Source organism: Phytophthora ramorum (assembly GCF_020800215.1).
Source record: "Phytophthora ramorum isolate Pr-102 chromosome Unknown Phyram_PR-102_s0015, whole genome shotgun sequence".
Classification (NCBI taxonomy): Eukaryota; Oomycota; class Peronosporomycetes; order Peronosporales; family Peronosporaceae; genus Phytophthora; species Phytophthora ramorum.
In genome coordinates, this window is record NW_027150661.1 from 178686 (window position 1) to 187761 (window position 9076).

At 53.3% G+C, this 9076-nt stretch overlaps 3 protein-coding genes across 3 annotated transcripts; 2 read left to right on the forward strand and 1 right to left on the reverse strand.

Moving 5' to 3' along the window:
* Positions 1 to 60: 60 nt before the first annotated feature.
* Positions 61 to 3654, reverse strand: KRP23_12372 (Spliceosome-associated protein 130 B; the record flags this gene model as incomplete). The annotated part of the gene is made up of 1 exon (XM_067882983.1): positions 61 to 3654. One exon carries the CDS (start codon positions 3652 to 3654, stop codon positions 61 to 63), a length of 3594 nt encoding a protein of 1197 aa, XP_067739280.1.
* Positions 3655 to 4007: 353 nt separating this feature from the next.
* On the forward strand, positions 4008 to 4643 carry KRP23_12373 (uncharacterized protein; the record flags this gene model as incomplete). Its single annotated transcript, XM_067882984.1, has 1 exon — positions 4008 to 4643. One exon carries the CDS (start codon positions 4008 to 4010, stop codon positions 4641 to 4643), a length of 636 nt encoding a protein of 211 aa, XP_067739281.1.
* Positions 4644 to 4922: 279 nt separating this feature from the next.
* Positions 4923 to 7276, forward strand: KRP23_12374 (putative myosin light chain kinase; the record flags this gene model as incomplete). Its single annotated transcript, XM_067882985.1, has 7 exons — positions 4923 to 5260; positions 5333 to 5468; positions 5532 to 5648; positions 5718 to 5800; positions 5869 to 5961; positions 6029 to 6412; positions 6493 to 7276. 7 exons carry the CDS (start codon positions 4923 to 4925, stop codon positions 7274 to 7276), a joined length of 1935 nt encoding a protein of 644 aa, XP_067739282.1.
* Positions 7277 to 9076: the final 1800 nt, after the last annotated feature.

A 9076-nucleotide genomic window follows, 5' to 3' on the forward strand; every position in this document is an offset into this window, starting at 1 on the left:
TCTACCGCGTCGCCTTCTCATGTTTATTTGTTTAGTTGAAATGTGCTGGGGCCATCCTCCCTACAGAAGGCGGTTGCGAATGTCCTCCAGCTTCTTCAGCACCTCGGCGGGCGTTCGGTCGAGGTCTTCAGCCACGCTAGCCTGCTTTTCCGCGCTCAACAAGCTGAATTGCTCACACAAATCGCCGTCCGTGACGTTCTTGACAGGGATGTAGTACGACCGGTATGAAAGGTGGTCACGACCACAGAGCGGAGGCTGCTCCTGGCGCATGTACATCTCCAAATGACTGTAGAAATCCACGTCCTCGCGCGAGGTGAAGGGAATCAGCGCACCAACGCGGCCCATGATCGTCGCATAGATGATCGCTTCAATTCCTCCAGGTACCAGGCTTGTACGCACCATGCTGGTCACAACGTCGCCAACGTGGAATTGTGCCACCTGCTCTAGCTTGTTTGGCGCACCATTGAGAAGACCCGAGTCCCAAAGAATACGGTTGCCCGTAGGGTTGTCAATCTCGTCAGAGACTTCAGAAGGTAGTCGAGACACGAACACGTTACCAAACTTGTCAGCTCCACACAACGTATCGTAATCCAGCAACACACTGCTAGTGATGAAGCGTGGCACACAGTCGTCGGCAAAAATCACCAGTTGGTTCTCGTCCTTCTTGTACTTCACGAAGTGGAAGGACTCATGCATGTCCGACGCATAAATCCGATCACCAGCAGACTTCAGCTCGATCAAAATGGATGGGAAGTTGCGGTTTTCGCACTTGCGCAGCATCTTCTTCTTTCCAAGGTCGTAGATTCGGAGTGCTCGTCCGACAGACACCAGAAGTCGCCCCTGGAACTCGCACATAGCGTGAGGAATGTCATCAATCTCAGTGGTATGAACAAGCACCAACTGCATGCCTTCAACGACACGGTAGACGCGCAGATATCCCCCTGCAGGCGCCTTCTGGGGGTGCAACTGCATCTTTTTGACAGTGCCAACGACAATGAATGCTTCGCCGCCACGGTCGTGGAATACACAAGCAGCAATACTTCGCGCACGCTCATCTACGTCCAGTTCTTCGCAAACCACCGTTTGACATGACAGTGGGTCGATGATTCGCACGCACGACGCCCACTTGTCCTTCTCAGTCGGCTGCGGGCCCCGGGGGAATAGCAACGCGTCATTAATCTCGTCCTCATCGTCTTCCTCCTGTTCCGTAGGGCTTCGAATGTCAGGAATTGGGAGACCATGCTGCCTCTTGTACGCAGCACCGTACTCATTATGGTCGCTTTCAATGACAACAAGTCTTCGCGAAGGAGCGTGAACCACGGCCTTGCGGGGGGTGTAACGCAGGTTACACTTCTGCTGGTTGAAGGTGTCTCCAACCTGATCAACTGTCAAAATTTTCATCCCTTCGTTTGTCAAAGCAACAATGCCACCGGGACATTGCTCAGAATTAAACGAGCTCGCGTAAGAAAGCAGCTCGCACGATAGTGGGGTGAGGTGTCTCCGCGTCTGATGGAAGTAAGAGATCCAAGAGCGACTCGACAGCGCAAGGATCGAGCGCTTCCCTTCGACCGCCACACGGAAAAGCTTCACGGGGTTTGTTCCGAGGAAGCGCGATCGAGAATCCGTCAAGTTGGCTGTGATCGGGTCGATAAGAGATTGCTGAAGAACACCATTGTCGAGACCGATGCTCAAGAAAAGAGCTTGAGATGAATGCTCCGAGTCGGGCGTAGATGTCTCATTCTGCAACTGGGCAAGGCACAGCGTGTGCGGGTGTGACGTCAACGCCAACGTCGATTTCTGCCTGAACAAATCATTGGGGTCCAGTGAGAGGATGCGAACGGTGTTATCCCAGCTACCAACTGCCATGAACTGGAAGCGCTGGCGACCCTCGGGAACCTCTCCCAGGTCCAAACTGCAGACTTCAAAACCAAGGTCCAGCTTACCCTTTTCCGCAAGCTCGCCCGACTGACCCAGTTCGAAGTAAATAATTTCACCACCAGCGAGAGAAATCACGACCTGGCGAGAGTTGGCAGCGCAGTGCTCAATCACCTTCTTACCAGGCGCCTTCCACTCGGTAACGGGCTGGAACTTTGGCACATGACGAATTCCGTTCTGATGGATCTGAAGCTTCGAGTCATCTTCAAGCAGCGCAACCAACAACGATCCATGGTCACGAAGGAATCCAGATTGGGCAACTTCTTCGACAGTCTCGCCTACCTCGAGAACGAGCGTCGCGTCTTCAAAACTGACAACAATGTATTTGTCGTATGGGTCCGAGTACGACTCCTTCAGACACCAAACTGCCTTGGCAACACCAGGAAGCGCACTCGCAGCCATCTCAGTGATAGGCAGTCCGTGACGCAGCACACGCAGCGACGAGCGGTTGCTGTTACCACACAAAGCGTACATCTGCGGGGTCTGTTCATTCGCCAAATCGTCCACCAACAACTGCGTGACAGGGCTCAAACTCGGCATGGAGCTCGCCAGTGCCAGGTTTTTCAACTTTCGTAGCGGGAACGTCGAGTTTTCGGCCGGGTCCATGGCCAAACTCGAGCAGCGCGCGGTATCGTCGCCCTCGCCGATGCTCAAAAACTGAAATAAATAGTGGTTCGAGAACTCGGACGCGCAGAAGAGCAGCCCCGTCTTGGTGATGCACATGGAGGACGCCACTGGCACCGTATCAAAAAACTGGATCTTGATCTCGTCCACAGCGTTTCCCGAATAGTCGAGCGAGATCTTGTACAAGTCTCCCAGCTCCGACTGCAGCAGCACAAAGAATAAGTCCCGCTGCTTATGCGTGGCCGCCGAAACAATGATAATATCCCTGTGTTCTCCTTCACGTCTTGGGATAGCGCACGTGAGTTCCGGGTGGCCTTCATTCTTGTACTGTACGACGTTCTCCCCCATCACCAAGACGCCTCCAGGTCCATCTCCTCCTCCAGGCACAGCCACGAGCAGATTGGCCGTCCGTGCAACCTGTTCACTCCATCGTCTGGTCACGTGGTTGAGTCCCAGGTCCAGTTCATAATACACCAGCGTCTTCACAGCGTCCCTCGCTGCTTGGCCGCTTGGGTCTGCGTCTGCATCAGCGTAATCCAGCTCCAGACTGGCGAAAATGGGGTTCTCAAAGCCCACGTCGAGCCCCACGATACCCAAGTGGATGGCGTTGGAGCGATGCGCCTCCAGTGGTGACGAGATCGTGAGGCGGCTGGACGCGTCCCGGTTCATGACGTACACGAGTTTCTGCTTCTCCACAGCGCCCACCAGCACGGCGCGGCCCTTGGGGTCCGCCGCCAGGTACTGGCCGGGCGTGATGCGTCTGCAGCCGGTTTTGCCGTAAGTTTCGCTCTGTCGGGCCTCGAATTGGCTCGTGGTTGCGTTCACCTCCAGCACCACGAGCTTTCCCGAGTCGGATCCCACCACGAGGTAGTCGCGCTCGCCTCCCGTGAGGCGGAAGGGCTGCAGTGACCGCACGACGCCGAAAACCTGCTTCGAGATGACAACCTCGAGGCGCCCCGCAGCGTCCGGACGCAGCAGCTGCAGCACATCTCCCCGCGCCACCACGAACTCCTGCGCCTGCGCGGCCGAGAAGTTGCCGTACACGGCCAGGTGCACGCCCGTGGGCGGCTGCAGCGTCAGGTTCAGCAGGTGCATCGCGGATACGTAAGACGTGGACTGGAGAGCTCAAGGGGGACTGGTGTAAAGGTGGTGTGGTGTACGTATTGTACACGTAAAATTGAAAAGGAAACTTCACATCGAAGAGGACGAAGTGATGGTTAATGACTATTGGTCTGAAAGCACTTGTTCAACATGCTGTCCCAGTCTGTACTTCGCTTTTGCTGATACCGTTTGTTGATAGTGTTGGTAACCTGATGATTTCTTTTTCTCGAGTTCTTCAAACGGTTCTCTGCACAAAGCGACAAGGAGCCACGGTTGGCAGTTCTTGACGGGGTCACGTCGCTTCAGTCGCTATCGTTAGCTTTCTCGCTTTCATTGCAGAATTTCCGATGGAGCGCAGAGATCGGAAGCGAAAGGTGCAGGAGATTGCAGACTCGACGGTTCTGGTGAACGAGACCATTTCAGAACTAGCCTCTGAATTGGCACAGAGTGACGCGATACTGCGCAGCGAGATCAGCAGCCTGAAGGACGAGGTGGCAACTCTCAAGCAGCAGCTAGGGGACAAGTCGGTACAATACACGCGCCTCGAAGAGGAGGCAGCGTTCCTTCACCCCCAAGCAGTCATAGACCGTATTCGGACGAAGCTTTGGCACCACGGCGACCTGAGCCTTCTCAACAAGGTTATCGACCCTCGACGGCGCGTGCTACGAAACACTGAAGCACGGGGCGAGCGCAACCTCTTCCTCTGCGAAGCTCCAACGAAGAAGGTGGGGTACAAAGTGGTGGCATCCGGTTCGCAGATGTCTGAGCTCCCGCTGAAGAGAGAGAGCGAAGAGGAGTCTACAGCCAAGTCAATGTCGCCACGGCTGAGTCCGGTTGCCAGTCCGAAGAACACCGACATGGCCACCATCGAGGAGAAGGAGGAGGAGGTCGTCACTCCATCGGAGTCCCAGGACGACCTGAGCAAGATATCGCCACCGAAGGACGTCTTGACGGACCCGACGCTCATGGATTGTGCACAGTGAAGGATAAAGCTGTAGTAGGATAGCGCGTACATTCTGCACTCTTGTCTTCTAGCTGCTGCTTGAGAGTGACCACTTCGTCCTGAAGGCTACTGATCTCGCTTAATTGAGTATCGTTTCTCTCATCGGAGTCGAGCTTTTGATTGGTGTCCGCATGTGTCGGAACCAGCAAGAGACGCTCCCAGTAAAACTGACCACGCTATTTATTGTCTTGGCCCTCAACATCATCCATTTCCAACTTTGCTGCAGACTACGAGGAACTGGTTGTACGTTTTCGCTACGATGGGTAACTCGCCGCTGTCCCGAGAGTTTTCGAGCCGTCGAGTGACGTCGGAGGAGCGCGAGGCCATGAAGCGATTCGGAGATGAAGAGATGCGGCTGCTACGTGAGACTTTCAAGGGGCTGGCCAGCGGTAAAGACGGCGTCAGCGTAGACAAAGACACCTTTCTCAAGTGTTTTCCCATGCGTGGACTGCTGGGTGAACGGTTGTTCGAGGTGATCGACAAAGACGGCTCCGGGTCCATCCACTACAACGAGTTCGTCTATGGTCTGGCCATTCTGTTCCGAGGCTCACGAAAGGAGAAGCTCAAGTTTGTTTTCGACCTCTACGACCTCAGCGAGTACGTTGAGGTGTTCGTTGAGTAGTGACGAGCTTTTACTAACTAACACCCTGTGTGCGTGTGGATATCCAGGGCCGGCTCCATTTCACGCCACGAGCTCCTGACGATGTTGCACCAGTTCCCCGAGTCAGCGTTAGACCTTATCAAGCCAAATACGCAGCACGAGGAAACCAACAACTGGTCAGAAATGTCGACTCCGGGCAAAATTGTGCGTGCTACAAACTGCTCGCGGGTGAAATTGTTCGCGGTTGACCCCGCGCTTGTGTTGTAGATGGAAGAAATTGAGGCGCTAGTGGATTTGGCGTTTCCACTTCCGTGTCCGCCTAGTACACGCCTCAGCTTTGAGCAATTCTGCCTCTGGTGCGAGAATACGCCTGGAGTCACGAACGTACGTCGTCGAGTGTGTTGTCAGTCCAAGTATGCCTTATTTACACCAGCATGCTTGCCATTTCTACAGTTCTTGATGAGTGTCTTGCCGGTGGAAGACCAACCAGTGGCGAATAGCAGTCTTAGCCCGGCTCCTGTTGCTCCAGTCGACGGGTGCGACGAAATTCTCCTTGCCAGCTCAGAAGTAGGAATCCTCATGAAACAATTTTGTGTTGATGCAGATCAAATTTATCATCCGGACCAGCAAGTCCGTGTCCTGTGGAACACGACAAACTGCGCAAGAAGCGCAATTCGTTCACGAGTCTATATGTCAAGTACGTTCATCTCCATTTGAGGTGCTGGTTTCAAACTCTAACCATTATGACTTCGACGTTCTTTCAGCCGACCTGCTTCTAGGGCGAATGCAATCCCCTCGACAGACAACTCCGCCCGCAAAGAGCTGGAAAAGACTCGTAATTTGCTGCAGGAAGCTAAGAGCGTGTGCGGAGCCGAAAGCGTCACATCTAAGATCCAGACCGCGTTAGCTGAGGTGGATCGCTTGCTGTCCCTGTCTGCAGGAACTGCCACCTCGGTGTCCAGATGTGGTTCTTTCACTAGTTCCGGTGGAAGCCCCACGCCTTCGCAAGCGTTGGACGAGATACCAGGAGCGATTCTGGTGGAGGATGCGTGCAGTGTCTCTGGAGACCTGTGGAAACGCGGTTTGCGACTTCGGCAGATGATCAAGCGCCACTACGTACTGCAAGGCAACTTTCTCTACTACTATGCGTGCGTTCAAACTGCTTTTGCGTAGTGGTGATCGTCTTAGAACTCCGTGAAGTTGATGCATCTGGTTTTGTTTGATGCAGATCCCCAGATGACACGGCACCTCGCGGAGTGACGTTCATGAGTGACTGCTACGTGGAGGTGCAGCCCACACAGAACCAGATTGTCGAGAAAGGTTTGCACTACTTCGGCATTGACATCGTGCCTGAACCTGGCAGCTCTCGTGAAAAGCGCACGGTATTCACACGCTCGCTGGACTCTCAGAAGCGTTGGGCTGCGGCACTGCGTCGAGCGACCGACAAAATCTCAATCGAAGAAGTGTACGACGTTGGAGCGCAGCTCGGGCGTGGGCGATTTTCCAAGGTGTGTGAGGCCACGCACAAGCTCAGCGGGGTCAAGTCGGCGGTGAAGATCATCGACAAGAGCAAGTTGCAGCCCACAGAGAAGGAGCTTTTGCGCACAGAGATCGCCATCTTGAAACTCGTGCGCCACCCGAACATTATCCAGCTGCACGACGTGTACGAAGACCGCCAGTACATTTTCATCGTCACGGAGCTGGTTTCAGGCGGCGAGCTGTTCAATCGGATTGTAGGGCGTGCAAGGTACACGGAGGCGGAGGCTCGTCTTGTCATGCGTCCGCTGCTTGAAAGCGTCAACTACTTGCACCGACTGGGTATCGTCCACCGCGACCTCAAGCCCGAAAACATTCTATGCGGCGAAGCACTCACAGACCTCAAGATCGCAGATTTCGGGCTGTCGAAGCTCGCGCACCCCGAAGAACTCATGAAAATGCCTTGCGGAACCCTCAACTACGTGGCACCAGAGGTGCTAGCTGTAAGGCTTGAGCTAGTAGAAGGCCGCGAGTGAAGGTAGTCCGCGATGTGGAAGCGTGTAGGTGGTTAGACGCAAATTGCAAAGTGATATTAGTTGGTTAAGGCCCTGTGGCCGGCCGTCTGGGCAGTGCCCAAGGCGGTGCTAAAATGAATGAATTTGATTGGTCAATCCACTTCAAGTTGAAGTGGGTTGACGTGCGCTATACAAAAGTAAATGTGCACGACAGAGATCATGCACCACAGTGCATGGTCTTTACTTACCCACTTGTCTTTGCGTAATAGTGGATGTTGTAGTTTGGATATGCGGGCCTTGACGTGCTCGTCACGTCTCGGTCCTTACATCCTCCCGGGTTTGACTTCACGTTGACGGCGCTTGAAGTCGTCGACGAGAACTTTCCAGTGAGAGACGTGCTTGATGTCTTTCTCGAGTTCCCACGAAGATTCGTGGTCTGGGAGACCATGCCACTTGACAAGCCACTCAGTCTTGCGATTGAACTGACGCTTGCGTAGAAGTTTCTCGATAATGTGGAGGTCTTCTCCAGTGTCTTCATTCGTGATGATGCGAGATGCTTTCGGAAGAACACGAGTCTCAAACTTGTCCGGGTTGGAGACGTAATGGCTGAGAACGTCTACGTTGAAAGTAGGGTTCAGCGACTTCATACTGCGTGGCAAAATCAGACGAGCAGCGTTGTCGTTGATCATGCGCTTGATAACGAACGGACCAACTTTACGAGCGGCTAACTTTGCACGTTTGACGTCAATGTCTTTCGCAGCATGCTTGAGTGGAATACGGCGTGTATCCAGCATAACCAAATCTCCTTCCTTGAATTGCACATTGCTACGGTGTTGATCGTAGTACTTCTTTTGCGATGCTTGAGCCTTGAGTAGGTGCTCCTTGGCTTTGACAATAATCTTGTCACGTTCATCCTTGAAGCGGTTTGCATACTCAGACAGTCCTTGTTGTACTTGAACTGTGGTAGACAGCGTAGGAAAAGTTCCGAAGGGATTGCGTTCCTTACGCCCTGTGTCTACTTCAAATGGCGAAAGTCCTGTAGAGGCACTGACTAGCGTGGCATGAGCATACTCAATCGTTCCCAACTTGGCAGCCCAGTCATCACCATGATACGAGACCATGCAACGAAGTGCGTCTTCTAGTACCAGGTTTTGACGTTCAGTTTGGCCGTCAGCTTGAGCGCGGTACGACGTTGTCATATTCAATTGTATACCCATGACCTGCGCGAGAGATTTCCAAAATCGCGATGTGAATTTGGGATCACGATCACTGATGACCACTGCAGGCACTCCATGATGCCGAACGACGTTGTCGAAGAAATAATGAGCGATTTCTTTGGCATCATCGGTAGTGTGAACGGGACAGTAGATCGGACGCTTGGATAACTTGTCCACGATGGTCATGATAGCATCATAGCCATCTGATTCTGGCAATCCAGTAACGAAATCCATGGAGACGACTTCCCAACATTCCTTAGGAATCGGAATTGGAATCAGCTTGCCATTCTTCTTGGCGTTGCTGTGCTTCCAACGTGTGCATGTTTCACAACTTTGCACGTAATCAGAAACGTCTTCATGAAGCGACGCCCAGTAGTACCATTGCTTGATACGGAGGTACGTACGACGAATTCCTGGGTGCGCGGCAATACTGGAATCATGAAATTGCTCAATAATCTTCGTCCTTAGATGATTGCGCTGCGATTTCGGGACACAAAGTCTCATCACTTTGGACTCCTTGTTGTCCGTGAATTGCACATAAAGCAATTGATCCTTGAGTATGTATGGATCATGCGGACTACGACACTTGTCACGAAATCCGGGA